This window comes from Octopus bimaculoides, chromosome 4 (assembly GCF_046866305.1).
Source record: "Octopus bimaculoides isolate indiv1 chromosome 4, ASM4686630v1, whole genome shotgun sequence".
NCBI lineage: Eukaryota > Metazoa > Mollusca > Cephalopoda > Octopoda > Octopodidae > Octopus > Octopus bimaculoides.
Window position 1 is genome coordinate 1,521,669 of NC_142931.1, and position 25,749 is coordinate 1,547,417.

The window sequence follows — 25,749 nt, forward strand, 5'->3', positions numbered from 1 at the left end:
CCTAAAAATGGCAGAATACAAATCTAAGATGTTACATTTGTAAACCTTAAAACCCAAATGGTGAGAATGATTATGTCAGTCCTACTGCTACTGATGATGATGATGATGATGTTCACGTTATTGTATTAGATTAACATCATCAGAGGAGTTAATACTTTTACCTCTTATAATAACACAAAAAAATTGTAAGCCATTTTGTAGCTACATGTGCTACAAACAACAGTCAAATATCTCTTTAGTGAGCAGAAACTTGGTACAGAGTGAGTGAGAGCAGGAGAAATCCCTAGGGAAAGAACTCCTTGTTAGTTCTCAATATTCTTAGGGAGCCAGGCCCACCTGAGAAGTGACTCCTGGGTGTCCTTCTGCTATTATACGTCACCTTTAGTAAGGATGGAACTTGGAATCTTTGGGTGACAAACTGGGTTTTCTTCCTTCTATAGCCACACAGATCACCTATGATACTATGTTAATAAAATAAAAAACACAAAAGATAGTGTAGTCCTAGATACATTGTGAATGAATAAAAGAGTAGATTGAGAAAGCTGGAATGATGACAGGTGTTCATGATCAGAAGAGACAGACACAAACCAACAAAACAATCAATCATTGTTTCAATATATTTGACCAAACTTACACAACAACACATCAAACAATATAATTCTCAAACCTCTTCAGTTTCTAAGATTTGGGGATTTTTTCAGTGAAATATTGTTTTATTTTTACCTTATAAAAAAAACTTACCTTTTGTGCTCGTCTTAAGAGAACAGCAGCAAAAAACCGTACACTATTTCGCAGTTCTTGAACAAATTCTTCATCTTCACTTAAATCTCTGTAAAATAAATAAAATATACACACACATATATATATATATATATATATATATATATATATATATATATATATATATGTGTGTGTGTGTGTGTGTGCGTGTGTGTGGAAGCAAGGACTAGAATCGAAGGGCCTTAGAGTCAACCTAGCAAAATCCAAAATCCTAATAAGTAGGAAGGTAGATAAAACACAAACCCCTTCAGGTAGATGGCCCTGCTCAGTATGCAGAAAAGGAGTAGGTAGTAACTCTATAAGATGTACCCGGTGCAAGCTATGGACACATAAGAGGTGCAGCAATATCAAAGGCAGGTCAACTAGCAAGTTAGTTTTTGTATGTGGCAGATGTTCAGGTGCAATAAACACTGTAAACAAACAGGAAACAACTTCTATCTCATTCCAGGGAGAAAAACTAGAGGTAGTCGATAGCTTCCGCTATCTGGGTGACCAAGTTAGTAGTGGGGGTGGGTGCGCTGAAAGTGTAGCTGCTAGAATAAGAATAGCCTGGGCAAAGTCTAGAGAGCTCTTACCTCTGCTGGCGACAAAGGGACTCTCACCCAGAGTAAAAGGCAGACTGTATGACGCATGTGTACGAACAGCCATGCTACATGGCAGTGAAACATGGGCTGTGACTGCTGAGGACATGTGTAAGCCCGCAAGGAATGAAGCCAGTATGCTCCGTTGGATGTGTAATGTCAATGTGCATACCCGTCAGAGTGTAAGTATCTTGAGAGAAAAGCTGAACATAAGAAGCATCAGTTGTGGTGTGCAGGAGAGACGATTGCGCTGGTTTGGACATGTGGTGAGAATGAATGAGGATAGCTGCGTGAAAAAGTGCTACACCCTAACAGTTGAGGGAACCCGTGGAAGAGGTAGGCCCAGGAAGACCTGGGCTGAGGTGGTGAGGCAAGACATTTGAACATCGGGCCTCACCGAGGCGATGACTACTGACCGAGACCTTTGGAAATGTGCTGTGTGTGAGAAGACCCGGCAAGTCAAGTGAGATCGTTGCCAGTGCCCCTGGACTGGCTTTTGTGCGGGTGGCACATAAGATGTACCATCTTGAGCGTGACCGTTGCCAGTACCGCCTGACTGGCCTTTGTAGGGTTTTCGAGCGAGATCGTTGCCAGTGCCCCTGGACTGGCTCTTGTGCGGGTGGCACATAAAAGACACCATTTCGAGCGTGGCCGTTTTCGTGCAAGTGACACGTAAAAGCACCCACTACACTCTCTGAGTGGTTGGCGTTAGGAAGGGCATCCAGCTGTAGAAACTCTGCCAAATTAGATTGGAGCCTGGTGTTGCCATCCGGTTTCACCAGTCCTCAGTCAAATCGTCCAACCCATGCTAACATGGAAGGCGGACGTTAAACGATGATGATGATGATGATGATGATGATATATATATATACATATATATAAATTCAAATTACGACAAACGTAAATAAACAAACGACGTTTGCTTTTAGAAGCGTTGCGATGTCTTTTTAGAAAGTTAAAGAAGTGATTTTAAATTCTCAATCGCAGAATAATGCTAATAATATAGCCTGAACAGGATAAACTACCCCTATTTTGCAGAGAAAAGTGTAGATATTACAGTGGTTGTCTACTCTTTGTGCAGAGTTTGACCACCTCCTGTACCTATACCTCAGAACCATCAGGACATCTGATGTGACTTTTTAAACCAGACAATGGATTGAAAAGACACCCACAGAGGTTGCATGCACGATTTGGACCACCAAGGGCTGCAGTTAAGTTCTGACCTTTGTGTGTGTGTGTGTGAAAGAGAGAGAGAGAGAATAAGTACCAAACTTAAGAAATAAGTGTTGGAGTTGATTCATTTGACCAAGAATTCTTCCAGGTGGTGCCCCAGCATGGCCAGAGTCCAACGATTGAAACAAGTATAAAAAGTAAATACAGAAATAATAGATTGGCAGAAAGAAGGAAGCAGGAGAGAAGTGGTGGATTTAAAAGAAGAAAAGGTATTACAACAGATGGTGGGGGGTGGGGGTGGGGCTTTCCTCTTATGCCCTTCACCACTTAAGATATCTTGAACCCCCTATTGCTTTTCTGGGGGACAAAAGAAGGTCAAAACAGGAGACAGAAAGCAGACAGATAAGTGAAGTAAAGAAAGGCAGCAATGAAAGCTAAAAGTACATGTGAAGCACACAGAATAAAGTACAGAGAGAGAGAGAGAGAAAGGAAAAGTGAACATTAAGAGAATCATAAAGAGGAAACTGTGCAGAAGCAGGTCAAAGAGTTGGTGAATTTAGGGAGGCACATGGAATTTTGAAAGGTTGCAGTGTCCCCACAGCTAACAACTGATGCAAAGAGAGTTAAGAATGTCTTGGCTAAGGCCATATCACAATAGTAAGGACGGGATGTGGCCCACTGACCCTTTTCTCTAGTTCCTTATTATATTTCAACTGATAACTTTCATAGAAATACACCTAAATTCAGAGTAAGAAATATGCACATAAGAGTATGCACATAAATACTGTAGTTCTGTATAGGGAGTACAGGAGTATATGTAAGTACATGCACACAAAGTGGGCTTCTTTCAGTTTCTATTTACCAAATCCAATCACCAGGTTTTGCTCAACCAAGAGCTGTAGTAGAAGAATCTGCCCAAGGTCCACAAAGTGGGACCAAAAGTCTATGAAATAAGGATAACCATTCAGTCTGATATAGAAACTGTCAAAGAATAATGTAAGTATTGTTGAGCATGATGGAGTACCTAGCCATGTCACAAGAGGGTACTTAGCCATGGCATGACGGAGTACCTAGCCATGCTACAATGAAGTACCTAGTCGTATCACAATGGAGTACCTAGCCATGCCACAATGTAGTACCTAGCCATTCCATGATGGAGTACCTAGCTGTGCCATGAATTTCTTGAAATATAATTTTATAGCTTTAAAAACTCCAAAGTAATGTTTGAATATCTTGTAAAAATGTTTATTGATAATTTTCTTATAAACTCCATATGTAAGAGTAGTTTAGTTTATAATAAGAAATTCTAATTTTCAACTTTAAAACTTTAACTTTCCAAGAACTGGTTCTTATTTCTATTAAATCTTCACTGCACCACAAAGTTACGAAGACTGAGGATGACTATCAAAACACAGAAAAACTAATAAATATTAAATGATTACCAAAAACACAACCTTTGTTTTAATTAATTTGGAAATAATATATTTAATAGAAGAGACAGAACAGACAAGTGTTTATACTCTGACATTATATTATTTATATTATTTATATAGGACGTTACAGAAATGTAAAAATATTTAGGAAAAGCAAAATATAGTCCTTGATTTTTGAGAATCTGCACCAGTCCAAACTCTAATCCATTATACATCTGTTATACAGTTTATCCAAGCATCTTCTCGTCCATTGTCGTCGTCGTCGTTATTAAGCTGAGATTTGGAACCAAAATTCACTTGAAATTTTGAAGATCACGTTAAACACAAAGTTTCTATCATAGAATAATGAGTCACCTCAGGCACGGTGGTTTGAAAAGGTTAACCCTTTTGATACCAACCTGGCTGAAACCGCCTCCGGCTCCGTAGTATTGGGTTGTCCGGAAAGTTTGTGCCGATTTTTAAAGGAAAGAAAAAAGGTCAATAAACACTTGCCATTACATTTTTAATCAACCTAATATGAACCATTTTGTTGCATAATGCGTCTCCGTCTTTCCTTTAACTTGGAAATAACCTCTTCCCAGAATTGAGGTGGTTTCATGGCAAATAAGTCGAAAGGTAAGCTACTATAAATCGGCACAAACTTTCCGGACAACCCAATACATGTCTTGTTTTCAAAAGCCCTGAATTAAAATCTTCCACTAAACCTTAGTCGCAATTTATGTTCCTAACATTAGCTTAATGATAACTAAGTTATTTTACTAAATTCTTTGTTATATTTAGAATTAATTGAAAAAAATACAGAGCATCTGAAAGGAAATACGGTAATGAAAGGGTTAAATAGATGAATAAAGTTATAAAACTGTCAACTTACTTGAACCAAGAATAGATGAAATCTTTAAAAACCAATTCAAGTAACTAGAAAATACAAAATTTAAAAACAACTGAATTAACAATATAAAATAAAATATTTTTTTTAATGGGAGTGAGAGAGAAGTAAAGAAAACAATTTGTGAAAAGTTTAGAGATAAAATTATTCCAACAATATTGAAATTAAACGGGTTTCATCACAGGACAACAACAACTTTACGATGTACATATATTCGTAACACATTCGACCCCTTATTGTAAGGGATTCTGAAACAGGTTGGATCAGCAAACAGTTTGCTTGTTGAGGCTTATAAACAAGAGCATCAACTCTTATTAGATTCATTAATCTAAGGGGCTGCCTCTGGTTGATGAGACACAATAATGTTGGAACACCAGCTATCCCAGAGTTCCTTGCACTGATGAATGAAATGTCCTATGAACACAAATTCAGTGTAGAGAAGTTGATCTTCTGTGACGGAAGACAACAGTGATTAGCATAATTAACACCTGAATCTGTCAGAACAGAAGAACAAGTCTATCAGCAGCCGTGGCTCAGAATTTCACTGTTCGTGGTGCATCACCTGAGGATTTCTTATGAAAAGCAGTGTTTAATTTCAATTTCATTCAAAGTTTTCTGTGATTTGTTCAGAGTCTCTTTTGGCCACTTCATATATTAGTGAGTAGAAATATATTCAGGAATAACTGAGAGTCATCATTATATTAACCCTTTAGCATTTAAACTGACCATCGTCATCATCATCATCGTTTAACATCCGTATTCCATTTTTCCATGCTAGCATGGGTTGAAAGGCTTGACTAAGATCTATAGAGCTAGCAGCTGCACCAGGCTCCAATCTGATCTGGCAAGGTTTCTACAGCTGGATGCCCTTCCTAACGCAACATCTGACCAAAATATTCTACTTGCTTTATGTTCAAACTGGACAGCTCCAGCCTCTCACACCTACCCTACAATGTCATTTTAACAGTAAACAATTACATCATTGAAATTTCAAATCTACAAGATAATTCAGGATTTAATTCAAAACAATATGAACAACAAAGCAACCTGAATGCCAAAGGGTTAAGGAAATATCAGACCAATTATATTGTTAATTAACAACCCAGCTGTTAACTAGTTAATTGGCAATAAATATACATCATCCATTCAAATACGTAACAGGCTTCAGTTGTCAACATAATTATGCTTTTAGTCTTTTAATTTATAATAATAACAACAACAATAATAATAATCCTTTCTACTATAGGCACAAGGCCTGAAATTTGGGGGATGGGTCTAGTCGATTACATTAACCCCAGTGTTTCACTGGTACTTAATTTATTGACCCCGAAGGGATGAAAGGCAAAATTGACCTTGGCAGAATTTGAACTCAAAATGTAAGGACAGATGAAAGGCCAATTAGTAGCAGTAGCAGTAGTAATAATAATAATAATAATCATAATAATAATAATAATAGCTTCAAATTTTAATTCAAGGCCAACAAATGAGAGGAAGTACTCATCTGGTACTTTATTTGATTGACCTCAAAAGGATGAAGGGTAAAGTCAAACTCAGCAGAATTTGAACTCAGAAAATAAAGATGAACAAACAAAATGCCAAGAAAAAAAATAATAATAATAATAATGATGATGATGATGATGATGATGATGATAAGCAAGCAAGAAAGCAAGCACAATGAGACAAGACATTACCTCTGGCTGCCCAATCCTTGCCAAATCTGGCATGGCCATGTGGACAGAGGCTTGGCCATGTGGACAGGGGCATGGCCATGTGGACAGGGGCATGGCCATGTGGACAGGGGCATGACCATGTGGACAGCTACATTCACTGAGCAACATGCCAATATTTCAATGTGGAAATAAAGAAGAAGTGGTACAGGAACAGGACAACAACATGGCCATAATAATTTGGAGATATGTCCATCCAAGGTGACAAAGAGATCAGGGCAAACCATCCAGACATTATGATAAAAGACTGGAAAACAAACACATGCACACTGAATCGCTTCTGATGAAAATATTTACCAGAAGAGGATGGAGAAACTGTCAACAGGGAAAGACCTTGAAATATTGGAGAAGTGAAACTAGAAATGGTACCACTCGTAATTGAAGCATTAGGCATGATTAAAAGAAACATGGAAAAAGACATAGAAACCATATCAGGACTCACAACACTACACACTAACCCCACCCAACCCAAAAAAATATAACTCTGCGAGGCACAGCCAACATCTTGCACGAGACTATCAGTTCAAGAGAACAGTTTCTGAGTGAATAAAATAACTTGATCAGATCAATCTTCAGACACAACAACCACCACAACAACCACCACCACCACAACCACCACAACAACCACCACAACCACCACAACAACCACCACAACAAGTATCTAATAATCTAAAACAACACAGCTTAAACAACAAATACAAGATTAAGGCTTAATAATAGAATAATACAACTGATCAACAAGAAACAAGGAAACGAAACCCTTTAACAAAACTGGTGCAGCAGACTAACAGGGGGAGTTTGCATTCCCCCAGGCTACACAGAAATAAGAACACCATGTTGCAACACCATTGAGGTGCACCAGTTGATGCAGTTGAAACTTGCATTAAACTACCAAAGAAAAACTTATAATAATTCTTTCATATTCTGGCACAAGGCCAGCAACTTTAGGTGGGGGGGTGGAGGGATAGGTCAATTGCATTGAATCCATGGTTCAACTGGTACGTATTTCATTGATCTCATAACAAGGAAAGGCAAAGTTGCCCTTGGCAGCATTTGAACTCAGAATGCAGAGATGAACAAATTATTTGCAGTATTTTGTCTGACGAGTCTGCCACCTTGCTACCATAGTAGTAGTAGTAGTTATTGTTTCAAATTTTTACCACAAGGGCAGCTTGGGAGAGGTGGGGATTAGTCAATTACATCGACCCCAGTGTTCAACTGGTATTTATTTCATCGGCCCGAAAAGAGGAAAGGCAAAATCAACCTCACCAGAATTTGAACTCAGAACGTAGCGATGGGTGAAATACCACTAAACATTTCATCCAGTGTGCTAACCTTACAATAATTCTCCTTTTATTGGCCACAAGGGCTAAATTAGGGAGCACTCTACTTAGATGTTACAAAGAGACCATTTGACACAACATCAAGATGAGATTCATTCTCAAAGCAAAACATTCGTTTCAAACAGAAATTAAGGAAACGTTAAATATAAAAATGCGTGAAGCTGACATTTACCTCGCCAACAGCTTTGTCTACACTCTGTGGAATATTAATACCATTCCAAGGCTGGAAAGCTAGAATATTCAGCTCAGGTCTTTTAGGGAGAAAAAAATATATATATATATATAAACAGTAAATCAACGAATAGAAACAGCAAAAAGTTGAGTAAAATGAAATAAATACAGTGATGCTTTGGAGTGCATCCTGCTGCTAGGATTCAATTGAGATGATTGGTTTGACTACACCTCCCCACCCAATAGTCTTGGAAGTTCTGTTAAGGGGGGTTATTAGCACTGCCTACCTTTCTGACTGAATGATTCACAAAAATGATAATGTGTATGACATTTTGGTAGAGTGAAATAGTCAGTCGTACCCTCTACTGCAAGAAACTGGTTCTGCTATAACCCTTTTTTTTTTCTTGTACTTTAGCCCTTTCTACTCCTCCTCATCATCATCATCGTTGTTTAATGCTGGCAAGGGTTGGACGGTTTGACTGAAGACTGGCAAACCAAGAGGCTGCACCAGGCTCCATCCTCATTATTGACTGACTGCATCTTTGTACATAAATCCTACATCTCTCACAAACCATTATTCATCTACACCTAAGCTCCCTTAAGGATCACCAAATTATTGAGAAGAGCAGCATTTGACAGGGGTCAAACACCTCCAAGTCAATGAAAGCCAGCAATAGGAATTTATTCTTAGGCAAGTATTTCTCCTGCAGTTGCCTCACTAGGAAGCTTACATCTGTGGTACCTCTTCCAGGCACAAAGCCAAGTTGCATCTCATCTAGGTCAATCCTAACATGGATCAATCGTGCTATGACACTCTCTCCATGACCTTCACAACTTGAATTCCTTCGATTAAGTAATTAAACAAAAACATTGAAACAAAAATAAATACAAATGGTCAATATGATCAACTAAGTCCCATCAAGTCTATGCTCCAGTATGGCCAGTCTAAATCAATTAAAAAAGTATTTGAAAAAGACAGAAGTTCCCCAAACTAACCAAACATAGAAGGTAATAGAAGGTGAAATGTATGTTACCTGTGACGAGGACATTTTCTTTGTCCACAAACACTACACATTGTTTTCATCAAAGACAGTTCCTCTTCTTCTTTCTGTAAAATTTAAAGTTGAAATTATTTCCAATTTTTATTAAAATTTTCAAATCCACAAAAATAAAAAAAATCTAGAAAAAAAAAAGCAATTTATCAACTGATTTGTTTGAGAAAAAAAAAAGAAAAAAAGAAAAGTAAAGAAAATTTAAAAAAGAAAAGTAAATTCTAGTGTGTCCCAGTGATTAAATTAGTTGTTGTTCATTAGAATGGTGATTATTTAACATTTAGCAATAACACCCAAAGATGGACAACCAGACAACATCTTTTGGTCAAACGAGATATCTTCCTCCTATTAGACTCCTTAACATCATTTCTCAATTGAGCTCTTGTCTCACAGGTCTTAACCAGCTTTTAATCATCGTCTCTCACCTTGATTCAGTGGCATGTAAAAAAGCACCCATTACACTCTTGGAGTGGTTAGTGTTAGGAAGGGCATCTAGCCGTAGAGACCATGCCAAACCAGACTGGAGTCTGGTGCAGCTCCCCAGCTGACCAGCCCTCAGTCAAACCGTCCAACCCATGCCAGCATGGAAAAATGGATGTATGATGATTATGATGATATATGTGTGTGTGTGTGTGTGTGTGTATATATTCTATGACTTGTTTCAGTCATTTGACTGTGGTCATGCTGGAGCACCGCCCTTTATCTGAACAAATCGACCCCAGGACTTATTCTTTGTAAGCCTAGTACTTATTCTAGTGGTCTCTTTTGCTGAACCACTAAGTTACAGGGATGTAAACACATCAGCATTGGTTGTCAAGCAATGTTGGGGGGGAGGACAAACACAGAAACACATATACATGTATGACAGGCTTCTTTCAGTTTCTGTCCATAAAATCCACTTAAAAGGCATTGGTCAGTACAAGGCTATAGTAGAAAACACCTACCCAAAGTGCCACAGTGGGACTGAACATGGAACCATGTAATTGCAAAGCAAGCTTCTTACTACACAGCCATGCATATATATATATATATATATATATATATATATATATATATATGCATATATATATGCATATATATATATATATGCATATATATATGCATATATATATATATATATGCATATATATATGCATATATATATATATATGCATATATATATGGGAAAATACGAAAAAACAACAACAGACGAGGACAGGTGGTGTAAATAACAAAAGGATGTATTAGTATGACGCTTGGGAATACGGAAAGTCTATATATATATATATATATATATATATATATATATATATATATATACTTTATTTAAAAGCAGCAGAAAATATAACAAAAGCTGTTATATATATATATATATATATATATATATATATCATCATCATCATTTAACGTCCGCTTTCCATGCTAGCATGGGTTGGACGATTTGACTGAGGATTGGTGAACCAGGTGGCTACACCAGGCTCCAATCTGATTTAGCAGAGTTTCTGCAGCTGGATGCCCTTCCTAATGCCAACCATTCCGAGAGTGTAGTGTGTGCTTTTACATGCCACCAGCATGAAGGTCAGTCAGGCGGTACTGGCAACGGCCACGCTCAAAATGGTGTATTTTACGTGCCACCTGCACAGGAGCCAGTCCAGCGGCACTGGCAATGATCTCACTCGAATGACTTTTCATGTGCCACCAGCACAAGTGCCAGGAAGGCGACGCTGGTAACGATCACGCTCAAACAGTGGTGCCCTCACGATTTCGCTTTCACTTGCCCCAACAGGTCTTTGTACCCGGTAATTCCCAGGGGTAAAGATGTTCTGTTGAAATGCCTTATTACTCTGATCTAAGAAAACAATTTCATTATAACTTCCACATTATAGTGAACTTTGTCCATAATTTGAATATATTTCTGCATTTCTGAGGTTTTTCTTTTTCATCTATTATTTTACTTTAATGCGATTTTATACCAAAGTTACCAAAATACAGAAACAGCAAAGAAATTAGAAATTATTCATGCAATTTATAAGCATTTATTTATACTTACGAGTATTTTCCGATTGTACATAAACAATAAATTAGGGAGCAGGGAGTCCTTACTGTCAGAAAGTAGAAATAAAATCATTTTTAATAAAGGATAACAAGAAAACAGAAATTATTGAAACCATTACAGAATTTAGACAAAAATTCTACAATCAAAGTCCAAATCAGATTTAAATAATTTATCTTAAAAATTCCGTTTTTGTTTGTTTGTTTTTTTCCTTTTTTATATTATGATCATCCTCATTTAACATCCAACTTCCATGCTGGCATGGGTCAGATGGTTGGACAAAAATCAAACAAGCAAGAGGACTGCATCCAAGCTGCAGTGTCTGCCTTGACATGGTTTCTGCAGCTGGATCCCCTTCCGAGCGCCAACCACTTTACAGAGTGTACAGGGTGAGTTTTATATGGCACCCCGGCACTTCCAAGTAATTTAAAAGGGAAATTCCCTTAACTGAGCGGAAGGTGAAGCAGAGAAGCTAAAGCGGGGACAGGTGCCTAGCTATGGAGAAGATACAGCCCCAGATGGGAAGAGAGATAGCAGTGATGAGGTGGCAGGGTGTGCCCTCAATATACAAGAAGGGGAATATGAAAGAAAGAATAGGAACAGAGGATTAGGAAGGGTAAGTGGGGGGGGGTAGATAAGTTTTTGAGAGTGTGAAATGAATGAAAAACGCTACGTTTAGAAGTGTGATGGTGAAGTGGGTGTCAGAGAGATGCAGTGTAGGGAAGGCTTGACAAGAACAGATGGAAGCAGGGGCAGAGCTATAAAATGATTTTAGGACCTTAGTTTTGTTGAGAATGATGGAACTGCATAATCCCAATGAATCACCAACTATCTTGGTCCTTTCTTGTCCCTTCCATCAAACTCAATTGATGTAGGAGGTCACAGGTCAGTCTTTACTTCTACATCCCATGTCTTCCTTGGTCTCCCTCTTCTACAGATTCCATCTACCTTTAGTAAGCAGCACTTCTTTAGTCAGCTCTCCTCATCCATATGCATCACATGATTTACTAGCAGAGTCTTCTCCCTTATTACACACTACATCTGATACCTCTTACGTCCAATTTCTCTGTCAACAGACTGCACTGATCCAAGAACAAGATCATCAGCATAGACGAGTTCCCAAGGGCAGCCAGTCTTAAACTCTTTTGTTATGACCTGAAGGACTAAGATAAGAGAGGACAGAGCAGCAAACCCTTGCTAACTCCTCCTTGCACACAGCTTGAACATATCCCACAAGACATTCATCAACACCTAGCACTCTCGATAGAGAGAGAGAGAGAGAGAGAGAGAGAGAGAGAGAGAGAGAGAAAGAGAGAGAGTGCAGGTGACTTGTCAAAAGCTTTCTCCTGATCAATGAATGCCAGGAGGGTCTTTACATTTTATATTAATTGTTGGTGTTGTTGTTGTTGAATAGTCTGAGACAGGGCAATAGAAATTACTCCATTATTGGAGCCATCATCCCCTTTATTGTCATAAGAGAAGTGGTGGGTTCAAATTCACTTGTTTTGTTGTCTATGCAGATCCTAAGCTTAATTCTACATGCTTCAATCAGGGGACAAATACAGACCTTGGGAAAATATTAATATTATACAAGTTAAACCACCATCGTATTCCAAAAATTTTATCTTTCATCGATTTCATGCTGAACTAGAACAAATTTTCACCCTTAGCTACCACAAGATTTAGTAGACACAGCTTTATTATTATTATTATCATTATTATAGTGTCCAAGGATCCTGTTGTTGCAGGGCCTTCACTACTGGTGAACAAAAGAGAGGAAGACCTTGATAACCTCAGACCAGTAACTTGTACTAACTACTTCCAATAGGGCCTACTCTGCTGGGAGACACCCAGGGACCAGATGAAAATGCTAAGCCAGATAATGGATTAAGTTTTAGATCTAATTACAGTAACACTTCTTCTGCTCTTCCACAGTTTTTATTGACCAAATTCTTCTATCGACCAAATTCCATTCCCAAAACTGGAATCAAACTAAGGCAATGACAAAAGACATTTGACCAAGACACCACACAGTAGGATTGAACTCAAGCCCAAGGGGTTGCAAAGCAAACTCGTTGGGTTGCTACATTAGAGAAGTCAGGCAACTAATTGGCTCAATTTTACATGGATTGTTGGAAGAAATGTTTTGTAGAGAGATTCACTTGTTATTGCCAACCACTGCATTTGCTAAGTTGTTCACATCAATATGATATCAGAGAGAAGGACTCTGAAGGAGAGGAACAACAGGAAGAGGAAGTTGAAGGACATAAAAAGACTCTCATTGGAATGGTATTTCAGAAGTAAAACCGAAGGGTAAGGATACCAAGTGTCCAAGTGTAATAATTCAGAAAGTTTTGGGATTCTATGAAGGTTGATTACAGCAACACATTAAAAAACAATCAAATGAAAGTTTTTTAAATGGTTTTAGGAAGCAATGAACAGTGTCATGATCTGTTTTACGTGAATCCTGAGAAGGTGGAAATTGGAGGGAATCCTCAAACCAAACACCTGACCTGAATTTTACCTTTTTTTTTTTTTTTTTGTTTTGTTTTGGCTTTATATGGAGTAAGGGTCTGCATTAACAGTCTTTAAGGCTCTCAATATGGTTAATGGTCCTCTTGAAAAACTGCAAGTCAACAGCTCGAGGTGTTGGGAATTCCAAGGAGGGAATTCCAGAGAACTCAGTGGGAAAGACTGAGTAAAGGGGTTAGTGGAAGGGTGGGACGGCGTGGTGTGTATACAATAAGGGTGAAGAGAGGAGAGAATGAAAGAAAAGGAACAGAGGTCCCTGTGGTAGCAGTAGAAAAGCAAAGAGGAGTAGGGGGAGAGTTTGTAACAGATTGGTGTCCAGTAAACTCAGACATGGGTCAAGTGTTGGACCAGTTGATGGTTTGAGTTGACAATTTGAGTAGTAAATGTCAGATGATATAAGTTCAATACCATGTGTACTCGAATTTAAGTACACATGGTACAATGTCCTTCAGAGTGAAGTTCTTTGTGAACACCAGTTACGTCAAGGCTAAATGCCAAGATCTCCTGTCCATAGAAAGACAATGTAATAGATGCATCAGGAAAGATAGAGATTACATGAATCGTTTTTTTAAGTTTGAGAAATAAAACCATTGTCTACAGACTTCTGAAGATGTCCTGTTTTAAGAACTGGTTGAGTTAAATGTGTTCAATATTTTGTTACAGACATGGAGACACATTCACTTCTCTTCACTTTGACTGTGGAAGGGCCTTTGGGTCACCTCATCACCATTATTTATCACTTCACAGCTACTACTGATTCAGTTCTCACTCTCTCCACTGAAAATGAGTAGCCATGTAGCAACCCTGCAACAAGAACCTGTTCTTCCCCCCACCTCCTTCTGTCACCTGCCCCTCCCTTTGGATTTCATATGTTTGCAAGCTGCATGGTGACCTCATTGGTGCCAGTGGTACAAGAAAAGCAACCTGTCCACTCTGTAAATTGGTTGGTATTAGGAAGGGCATCCAGCCACAGAACCCATGCCAAAGCAAACACTGGAGCAGGACGTAGGCCTTAAACCCTTTGGACCCTGTCTAATCATCCGACCCAACGTGGAAGAGGGACTTTAAACAATGATGAGAAGAGATACAGATTCACACATACATGTATAGGATTTTTATATATATTTGATAAACACAACTGTTATTTTAATTTGTTCATATTTTAGCAAATGTTCTTCATTGAGTTATTATTAATGGTCTGTTACTAACGACAGATTAGGTGGACTTACCTTAAGATGAAGTAGGCAACAACAATGCCAAATATAAATGACCACACCAACAGAAATAGATGAATGTAACTGTAGTAGAATAATAATAATAATAATTAATAATATCATTTATAACAATAATGTTATTATTTGGAAACAATTAATCAGTAATCACTTTTTCATTGTTATATATATATATATATATATATATATATATATATATATATGTATGTATGTATGTATGTATTACTCAAAGGAATTCCAAATCTGTCTTTTTCACGTTTTATTTATAATCTTCTAATATTAATATAAGATATAAAATAATATAGTGAAATGACATTAATTGTCTATTCTTCTGGAACTCGTAAACTTTCTTGCATTTATGCAACCTTCAGATTCATTGATGATGACAGCTGTGATTATTGGTTTCACACACACACACACACTCTCCCAACTACATGGATTGACTTCTGTGGTGTGTGTCACTCCTATTTCTCACTAAAAATCTACACACATACATATATCACATGCCATGGGCCTTTAACTCCTCGATGGAGTTATAGGAGTGTCATCCAATCCTAAAGCTTGTCCTTGGGTATTTTTATTCAAAACTCTGCAAAAGTCTGGTGCAAATTCTTTATGGTTCAAAATGTTGCTTACTTTTTACTTAATCTGATAGAAATGGTGAAGGAAATTTACCATATCTAGATATTTGTTTAAGTAAATCTTGTTATATATTGGAAAGGTTATTACACCAATAATAATAAACATGTACTGGTTCAATATTACTTCTTCATTGTTAGCCAAACCAGTGCATGTGTTTATTTATCATTGGTACAATGACCCTCCCAAGACACAAGATTTGTTATTAACATGTTGTCAGAGAATTGTTTTAATAAAGTCTTGTTTGTTCGCTAAGATTCAACAAAATATTTTGCCCTCATAATACCATAGTAACAAACTGCATAAATTTTATCAGCTTTATCTGGCTTCATACATTTGAAAATTTCTTTGAAACTGGATAATGAATTTATTAGAGACTTTTGCATTAATTACCCTTTAACATAGGAGGATTCATTCCAATTAATGACAGTAAATTCTTCTGAAATGTGACATTAACATCCGTTTTCCATACTGGCATGGGCTGGACAGTGGCAGAAGCTGGCCAGCCACAGAGCTGCACTGGGCTCCAATTGTTTGTTTCAGCATCGTTCCTATAGCTTGATGCCCTTTCCAAACACCAATCACACTTTACAGAGTGTACTGGGTGCTTTTCACATGCCACTAGCATGAGTGCATCTTACGTGGCACCAGCACCTGCAAGACAAAGACCTCTCAGCTCTCTTGCACACAACATCTGACACCTCTTACACCCAGTTTTCCTCTTAAAATCATTTACCCTGTCATGCCTGCACACTGACATTACCCAGCCAGCAGAGCCGGCTGCTTTCATTTCTTTCAAGCCTTCCCATGTCCTCCTGCAGTCAGAGCCCATATTTCACTGCCATGTAACATAGCTGTACATACACACACACACACACATTATACAATCTGCCTTTCACTCTGAGGGAGAGGCCCTTAGTCACCAAAAAAGGTAGAAGCTCTCTGGACTTTGCCCAGCCCATTCTTATTCTAGCAATTACACTTTCAGAATTTCCTTCTCCACTGCTAACTTGGTTACCTAGGTAACAGAAGCTATCTACTATTTCTAAGGATGATCCCCACTGAGCATTTGAGGGAGTCTATTGTCTGTGCATTTTTAGTGCTTATTGTACCCCCACATTTGCCACACACAAAGACTATTTTCTCCATTAACCTACCTGTGATACTGCTACACCTCTTATGTGTCCAAAGCTTGCACTGGGTACAACGTATGGAGTTTCTACCAACACCCAACTTATGCATTGAGCAAGGCCATCTCCCTGAAGGGACTTGTGATTTGCTTGTTTTCCTGCTTACTAGGACTTTGGATTTTGTTAAATTAACTCCAAGGCCCTTAGATTCCAGGCCTTACTGCCACACCTGAAATTTCTTCTCTAGGTCAGGTAGTAATTCAGCTTTAAGAACAAGGTCATCAGTAGAGGAGCTTGCATGAAGCAGCCAGTCTTGAATTCCTCTGTTATGGCCTGGAGGACTAAGATAAACAAGATGGGGCTGAGAACTGATCCTTGGTGAATTCCTACCTGTACACTGAATTCATTGCTATACGCGTTGCCAACCTTCACCTTACTGGCAGCATCCCTCTACATGGCTTGTATAGCTCTTATTGACCACTCATCTGTTCCTAGCTTCTGCATTGTCCACCAGATAAGGGTGTTGTTGGCCTCGTCAAAGACTTTCTTCACATCAACAAAAGCCAAGTCCAGAGGCTTATTTTAGGCTAAACACTCCTCCTGCAGTCACCTTACCAAGAATATGGCATCAGTCATGCTTCTCCCAGGCATGAAAACCAAACTGCATCTCATTTCGGCTAACATCATGATCTTCTCTCATACACTGTCTTGGCATCTGAAACACTTCAATCCCCTTGTCATCATGCCACAGAATACCGGCAAGCTTCCACTTTTCTGCTTCCCCTCTGGTTAAGTGTACCTGTCTCTCAGGCTCCCTTCTAGCTACCTGATATAGTTCCCTGCTATCATCACACTTCCAGTACTTTCTGGCCTGTTTCTTTTCTCTAATGGCTCTGTCAACTATACTGTTGCACCAGCATATTACCTTACGTTGAGAGGAGACTTCCACTAGCCACAAATTCGGCCAGTGGCCCTCGACAGGTTGTCCCATAGGAACCTCCAGTTGTCCTCGTCAAGTGCTTCAAGTAACACATCTCTAAATCTCTGAATATTCAGAGGACCCTTGAGCTTCCAGACCTTGCTTTTCCACACTGGTTGTCAACTTGGCAGCATTCTAGCCCCGAGTCTGAAGTTGCTTTTGCTGTAATCTATAATTTCAAGAAGTCAATAACTAACCAGAGAAATATTTCAAACTTAGTTCTCCACATACAGAGCTGTTTGACCCATGTTTAATAATATATGACAAACAGGTCCTCTACAGACCAGTATAAATAACCAAAGGACATTTGTTAAATCACAGTTTTACTGTTATTCATTAACATGACAATAACAGACAGATGTAAAATTTCCAAAACTACATATCTCGTGGAAGCCGTACATTATAGGAAAACGATGTCTGCCCTTGAACATTTTGGTGAAAGCACAGTTGTTGCCCTTGACATTAGGAAAACTTTGCCTTGTGTTTGCCTCCAAACATCTCTACAAACATATTCTGTTGGTTCTGTCCAAAATAAATGGCCAAGATTTAGTCATTGTCACATCATCAACTGATGGAGCTTTTCTTCACTACCCGAAAACCACAACTAAAACCATCGCAAAAAAAAACTCTCACTAAAACAACATATTCGTCGCGAAGTCAAAACTGCTTCGCAAACGTTGGCTTTTCTTTCTGAAATCAGAAAATATTTCAGATCTGAGCATCTAAAAACACAGAATTTAATACAAAGAAAACACTAAAACTGTACACCAGTTATACACGCTGAAAACACAGTCCAGATCACTTAACATAGAAAACCTTACGCAGACTGAGAGGCCGACCTTTAACGAGCAACATTCTACAGAATAGTGAACCACTATCGAGCTTTGTACACCTCTTTGCAATTTATACTGCTACTACAATAGTCATTGCTCCTTTAAACCTACTCACCGACTACTGCCCCTATGTAAACCCACTCCTTGATTGTTACCCATAGCATTTTCCCTTTTGAATATCTTCCAAACACTATTACTTTTTCTTAATTCTGCGCCCAAGAATTACAGCAATTATTTCACCAACCACTGAAGTAAAATAATTCAAACACAACATATTTACCACAAATTTCCTTAATTCTCGTCAAGAAAATCTAATGAACAAATATTACGGCATGTCTTTCTTTGTCAACCCATCTTTCGTACTTTTGTTTTAATTGCACGCACACAATCAATTTACAATAATGACGCCTACCACACACATAACTGACGCAACGTAATTAGATTTTCTAATAAATACTTTTATAGATGGACATATGACAATAAGGTAAAATATAGTAATTGTAAAATCGAGCATTATTAAGCAGAAATACAAAAAATGTGTAATTTCTGGAAACAGAAAACACTTGTAAACAACAAACGTATGGGTGTGTGTGTATTTAGATATATATATATATAGATAGATATATATATACACATATATAAACACTCACAAGGGCGTGTGTGTGTATTTGTAGGATGCGTTGTAGAGTGGAAGATTCTAAGTAGACACATTAATAATTATGTTTTCATTAGACGAAATTTTGGTTGAATAATGAAAATATAACAACAACAAAAATAACAGTCCATATAACAGTTTTGTACTTACGTGTGAAAGATAATTGATGCAATAAACAGCACCAAGACTGCTGACGTGAATTTTGTATGGTTCTGAGCATAGAATTTTATAAGATACCACGGGATAGCCATTTTATTATAATTAAACTCTAATATGTGCGGTGTATGGGCGAGTTTCACTGGAATGTTTTAAGTGGACAAGTTAACCATGTTCAACGATTTACGACATAATTAAGTGCACGAGGGGAGATAAGCAGGTCGTTATATATATAGTGATTATGTCCCCTTATATAATTGATATGGTAATTAGTGTACAATAGCGTCGTTGGTTATGTGAACGGTAGGTGACGGGCAGGTTTCCTGAAGTTGGTATTGCAAACCATAAGATCATTTGCATCGCAGAACTCCAGCAGTTTAATTGAACAATACAATCATTACATCAATTTAAATGCAAAACTATCCTCAGCAGCATAAATAAATTAATAGAGTTAATTTAATACTATAGCCAAAAGGATAAATTTTTGAATAATTTTGAGTATATTCCAAAATTTACAACAATAGAGAGAGGAAATAAATTAGAATAAGTTTAATATTTATTCATATACTTAAATATTTACTTATTAGATGGTATCTAACATGGGCGTTACATGATGATTGAACGATTGAATGAATGAATGAACGAATGACCTTTGGTAGAGTTACCTCCCATCAATCATAACTCTCTTATATCTGGAAAAGGGATTTAGTATCGATGAGTGGTTGGACCCGCAATTTGCGATGTCTTCTTCGCGGATTTTGTTTTGCTGTCATCGCCCACGTTTATTTTATCATGCTCCATTTTGTATCAAATATTTTTCTCACACAATGACATTTAACAGATATCTTGCCACACAAAAACAAATTATCATGAATGTCTTTGATCGTCAAACAAAACGTCTTCAACGTGAAAGGACAGCGTTTGAACCAAACCAAGAAAAATATGAATATGTTAAAGATGTTGTTGGCTTTCGTCTTGCTGACCGAATCTGTGACGTGAAGAGAAAGTTTGATACTGCATTGGATCTGGGCTGCGGTTATGGCCATGTCTCCAAGTGTATTTACAAAGATATGGTAGGAACTTTATATCAATGTGATATGTCTCAAGGTGTTTTGCGCAAAAGTGCCGTGTCTTCTGAAGTACCGACTTATAAAGTTTTGGTCGATGAAGAATTTTTACCTTTCCGTGCAAATAGTTTGGACCTGTGTGTTAGCAGTTTATCTCTTCACTGGGTGAATGATCTCCCGGGAACTTTCCGACAGATAAATGAATGTTTGAAAAAGGACGGTTGTTTTATTGGATGTATATTTGGCTCGGACACCTTGTATGAACTTCGCGTGTCATTACAGTTGGCCGAAACAGAGCGAGAAGGCGGCTTTGCCCCTCATATATCTCCCTACACTGATGTCAGGGAACTGGGGGGTTTACTCACTCAGGCAAATTTCTCCTTATTAACGATAGATTTCGACGAAATCGTCATTAATTACCCTTCCATTTACGAATTGCTGTTTGATTTACAAGGGATGGGAGAAAGTAATTGTGCATGGTCACGCAAGAATTTCTTACATCGGGATTCAATGCTCGCCGCTGCTTCCATTTATAAAGAAATGTATGGCACTGAGAACAGTATACCAGCTACATTTCAAATTCTTAATTTTATAGGCTGGAAACCAGACCCTTCACAACCTAAACCTGCCGCAAGAGGTTCAGCGACAGTTTCTCTGAAAGACTTAAGTAAACTTGATCAATTAACGAAAGAGAAGTAATTTAAACTGTAGACAAATTTATATCCTTCGAGAGAATTTTTTTGTTTTATTTATTTATATTGGAATGCAAAGTTGAGATAAAACATTTTTTCACAGCAGTAAGTTATTATTTTTCTTTGGCTCTGAATTTCATTTATTATTGAAGTATAATGAAATATTAAATATTTCTGTCTTTTTTTCATTTTTTTTTTTTTTTTTGTACTGAAACGAGATCGAAAGTAATAGAGTAAAAAAATGTAAATGGAATTCAAATAAATTTAGTTAAGTAATTTATGAAAATATTAAGATGTTCTTAGTTTGATATAAAATAATGAGTTTGAAACGTCTTTTCCATGACATGCAATGAGCCCCCCAAATCATGACTCTGATGCCATTTTTACGAAGAATGGTCAGCAGCAACTCCACCTCGCAGTGTTCATTTCTCAGACAGGCCAATTTTGCAGAGAAATTTGGTAGTGCAGGGTCCAAGAACACCTGGGGTTTCCACATCAACCAGCACAAACAGCTGGTCAGGTCCCTGTAAGAAATAATCTTCATCTCCATATCTCTGAAGTTGGTGGCAATAGGCCAGTCGGGAGCTTCTGGTGGAGGTGGTGACACACCAGTATGCTGGGTCAGATGCCATAATACAAGGCAAACAACATTATAGAGTGTAAGATTTATTGAAACTAAATTCTGTCTTTGAGTTTCATGTCACATAATCATCAGGCAGGAACTACTCTAAAGATTCTTTTAGATGAGCATTAACCATCAGATGACAGATCACTTTGGAAGCATACTTTTGCCAGCAATAGTTACTCTCAGGGAATACGGCATACAATAAATATGGTTTCACTTTTATTAAACTTCTTGGTACTTACACAAAATGATGAAATGAATAATTTTCAAAAAGTAAAAAACACTGAAAACAAAATTACTCTCCATGTTTTTATATTGTGAAAAATCCCTGCCTTTTTCTCTCTCCCTCTCCATATACATCTTCATTATTTAATACCCACTTTCTGTGCTGGCTTGGGTTGGACAGGGAACAGATAAACTGCATCAAACTCCAGTGTCATCTTTGCCAATGTTTCATGGCTGCTACTGCCCCCCCCCCCCCCCGTGTGCACTCATCTGTGGCCTCTTATGTTTATCCTCTCTTCCACTCTCCCCATACAATAAAAAGCATGACCAATCAACCAACCAACATTTCATCTCATTAGTGAAGGCATGTGGCTTTGTGGTTAGGCTATTCAGCTCACAATCGTAAGGTCGTGAGTTCACTTCCCACTGATGTGTTGTGTCCTTGAGCAAGACACTTTATGTTGCTCCATTCCGCTCAACTGGCAAAAATGAGTTGTACCTGTAATACAAAGGGAGTCAGCCTTGTCACATTCTGTATCACACTGTCACTGGGAACTATGTTAATGGTACTAGTGTCTGTGGAGTACACAGCCACTTGCATGTTAATTTCATGAGCTGGCTGTTCTGTTGATCCAATCAACAGGGATCCTTGTCATCGTCTTAACTGATGCAGAACCAGTTGAAGGTTAACCTCATTATTATCTTGTATCCATCAATGTCGGTTTCTTGTTTTGTCTATCAATTTGATTCGTTGCTCTTTTGTCTGATTTTGTGTTCTTTTCATCAGGAAAGGGGGGGGGGGGGTTGTCTTAATCTGATTTGTTTTTAATATTTTGTTGTGAAGGTGGTGAGCTGGCAGAGTGGTTAGCAAGTCAGGCAAAATGCTTAGCAGTGTTTTGTCCATCTTTACGTTCTGAGTTCAAATTCCACCGAGGTCGACTTTGCCTTGCATCCTTTCGGGGTCAATAAATTAAGTACCAGTTGCGTACTGGGATTTGATCTAATCGGCTGGCCGCCTCCCCCAAAATTTCGGGCTTTGTGCCAAGAGAAGAAAAGAATATTTGATCATGTTAGAGAAAAGTGGGAGAGTCATGTGTTCAATTTTTCTTAGTTCTGTTGTTTATATTTTGTTTTTGTATTTGGTAGTTCGATTTCCACTCATTTATTATTCATATTTTGTCCCTTTCCAAAGTTTTCATTGCTTTTGCAACCTTGTCCATTTATTGGCGTTGCATCCTTTTTTGTCATAAAAGGACACAGCTCCAATAAATGGACAGAGTCAACATCTAATGACAAGGCTGCAAAAGCAGCAAAAATTTTGGTAAAAAAAATATAAATAATAAATGAGTGGAAATCGAACCTGTAAAATTCTTGTTTATCCTGTTCGTAACGAACAGGATAAACAAGAATTTTAATAAACAGGATGTTGATAGACAGAAACTATCATTAGGATAGATAAGTAGAAGCTGCAAATCTCAGTTTCCTTGGCATTTTCTATGAGAAAAGGGAGCCCAGCAGTGCAGTTAAGGGGTTTGCTTCTCAACTCTCTCATTTCAGGTTCAATTCCACCTCCTCCACAGGCATCAACCACCAAAGTCAAGAGCCATGTCCAACTCCTACCAACATTTCAAGAAAAATGAGATTCCAGCTGTGGATGGGAAAGCTCAAGAACAACCTTCGTCCACCTTGACACAGGTACCTCTTCTGCTGAAAAACCTTCCTCCTGACTCAGAAGTACCATAGATTCAGTGAAAGACCCTCAACTGCCTCAGAATGAAAACAGGATGATCAAAAGTTACTTTGGTCAGATGGAGCTACAAGGCCAGCCCAGTTACCTGTGACTGTAGAAAAGAAGACCACACTATGAAACACTGCCTTGTCTGCCCTCTTCGGCTCCTGTGGCACCTTTCAGAGTTCAATAAAAATGCAAAGAACTGTGAAGAAATGGCAAACTGTCATATAAGCAGAAGAAGTTGAAAAGCAAAAAACAAGTGCCACAGGTAATAGCTTCAGCATAGCACCTCCAATATCTGTGAGTAAAAGTTGGTAGATGGAACTATTTCAAAGCCCATCTGAAAAATCGTTTTGGTTTTTTGGCAGTAGGCACAATCCATTGCCGTATTTCTTGCTGGCCATTACAAAAGTAATCCCAGGTTTTTGACGTTTTGCATGATGTCTATAAAGAAAAGGGCTTGTTTTGGTGTTGTTTGTTTCTAGTTCTCTGCAAAGCCACATCTAAGCTATTTGTTGTTTGGCAGACCAGAAGATGATTGCCTCACTTGAAAATAGATGGAGTGGGGAGTGACAGGAAGCAGATCTGACCGTAGAAAACTTTGCTCTCACGTCATCTTGTTTGACCAATGCTAGTAGGGAAATGTCAACATTAAACCAATGATGATGATGTTGGAATCAAAGGAATTGGCTTTACTCTTTTTTTATTAGAAAATAACATTTTCTTGTCTCAGAAATACAGGATTCCAAACAATGTTTTCCAACATCTGGACCAAAGTTTTTACTGCATGAAATAATCACAGTTTACAAAGAAGAATTGCTTTCTCAAATCATTTATTTTGCAGTTATCTAATTATGTTATCAATTACGCTATCAATTACACTTATCTAATTATGCTATCAATTACACTGGCCAACAAATTTTAACTTTTTTTCTGCTGATCTAAGTTTGAGACATGTTTTGGGGTCACTGAGTTTAAAAATGGCATTAGTATTTTTTTCTATCACATTTTTTTTTTTCTATGGGCTGGCCCATATTGGCCCCCACCCATAGCCCCATGTTTGAATTCCCCTGACTCCTTTTGTTATATATGTGGGTGTCATACAATACCAAGTCAAAGAATGAAAGTTAGGGACATTGTGAAAAGATCCTATTTGGCTTACTTAAAGATTACAGTTGGTGATCAGGATAAATCGTGGGCCCGCACAGTGTATGTAAACCCTACGCCAATGGACAAAGGGCACAAGGAAACCACCAACATTTGGCATTCCTGTGATATGGTGAGAGCCAAAGAACCATGGAAACAATTGCTACTTTTGTCTCACAATGACTTCTGGTTATAGCAAGATAACGTGACAGAAAATAAGTTACCCAAATCTGGATTCAGCAATTCATCCATTGCTTCACTCCGATGGAATACCAGAACCCGTTTTCAAGGATCTACTCTTACTGCAAGATGAAAGTGCAGATATATGTGAAGTAGATGTAAATCATGAACATGACAGTAATTCAGACTTTGTAGAAACATCAACCAAAGAACGTGAAAGCTTCAACCAGGCAGAACTTGATGATTTAGTTAGAGACCTAGGACTGTCAAAAGAGTTATGGGAACTGTTAACTTCTAGGCTTAAAGAGAAGAATTTGTAACAGAAAGAAACAAACATGACTTTTTATCAGAACAAGGAAAAAGATCTCTTGGCAACTGGAAAATATTTTGTTTACTGTTGTGACGTGGCAGGACTGTTATACACGAGGTTGTGTTGAACAGTTTGATCCTAGTGAATGCAGACACTTTATAGAGAGTTCAAAGAAGAGTCTAAAATGTGTATTATTCCAGGATGGAAACTTGTTTGGTGCACTTCCTATCGGTCAGTCTGTACATTTAAAAGAGAATTATGATCACATAAAAGTTGTATTAGGTTTACTTAAGTATGATGAACACAAATGGGCCATATGTGTGGATCTCAAAATGGTCAACATTTTACTTGGTTATGGGACAGCCAAGCAAGAGACAAGCATTGGGAACAGAAACTTTGGCCAGTTAGGAAAAGTTTGACTGTTGGAGAGATGAATAT

At 38.0% G+C, this 25,749-nt stretch overlaps 2 protein-coding genes across 5 annotated transcripts in view; one reads left to right on the plus strand and one right to left on the minus strand.

Annotated features, from left to right (window-relative positions):
- Positions 1-19,538, minus strand: part of LOC106869038 (sorting nexin-14) — a 64,440-nt gene extending 44,902 nt beyond the window's left edge. For all 4 annotated transcript variants that reach the window (XM_089350143.1, XM_089350142.1, XM_089350141.1 and 1 more), the window contains exons 1-7: positions 19,329-19,538; positions 14,940-15,008; positions 11,176-11,227; positions 9,129-9,202; positions 8,096-8,174; positions 4,839-4,882; positions 742-829 (exon numbers count right to left, since the gene is read on the minus strand). In XM_089350143.1, the coding sequence (XP_089206269.1) occupies positions 742-829; positions 4,839-4,882; positions 8,096-8,174; positions 9,129-9,202; positions 11,176-11,227; positions 14,940-15,008; positions 19,329-19,429 (507 nt within the window). In that variant the 5' untranslated portion in view covers positions 19,430-19,538. The remainder of the gene's footprint in view (positions 1-741; positions 830-4,838; positions 4,883-8,095; positions 8,175-9,128; positions 9,203-11,175; positions 11,228-14,939; positions 15,009-19,328) is intronic.
- A 444-nt stretch (positions 19,539-19,982) lies between these two features.
- Positions 19,983-21,198, plus strand: LOC106869034 (arginine-hydroxylase NDUFAF5, mitochondrial). The gene has a single exon (XM_014914537.3). The coding sequence runs from the start codon at positions 20,075-20,077 to the stop codon at positions 21,098-21,100; it is 1,026 nt and encodes a 341-aa protein (XP_014770023.1). The 5' UTR covers positions 19,983-20,074; the 3' UTR covers positions 21,101-21,198.
- The last annotated feature ends 4,551 nt before the right edge of the window (positions 21,199-25,749 follow it).

Coding starts and splice junctions, on each gene's coding strand:
- LOC106869034 (XM_014914537.3), top strand. CDS start 20,075: ATGTCTTCTTCGCGGATTTTGTTTTGCTGTCATCGCCCACGTTTATTT.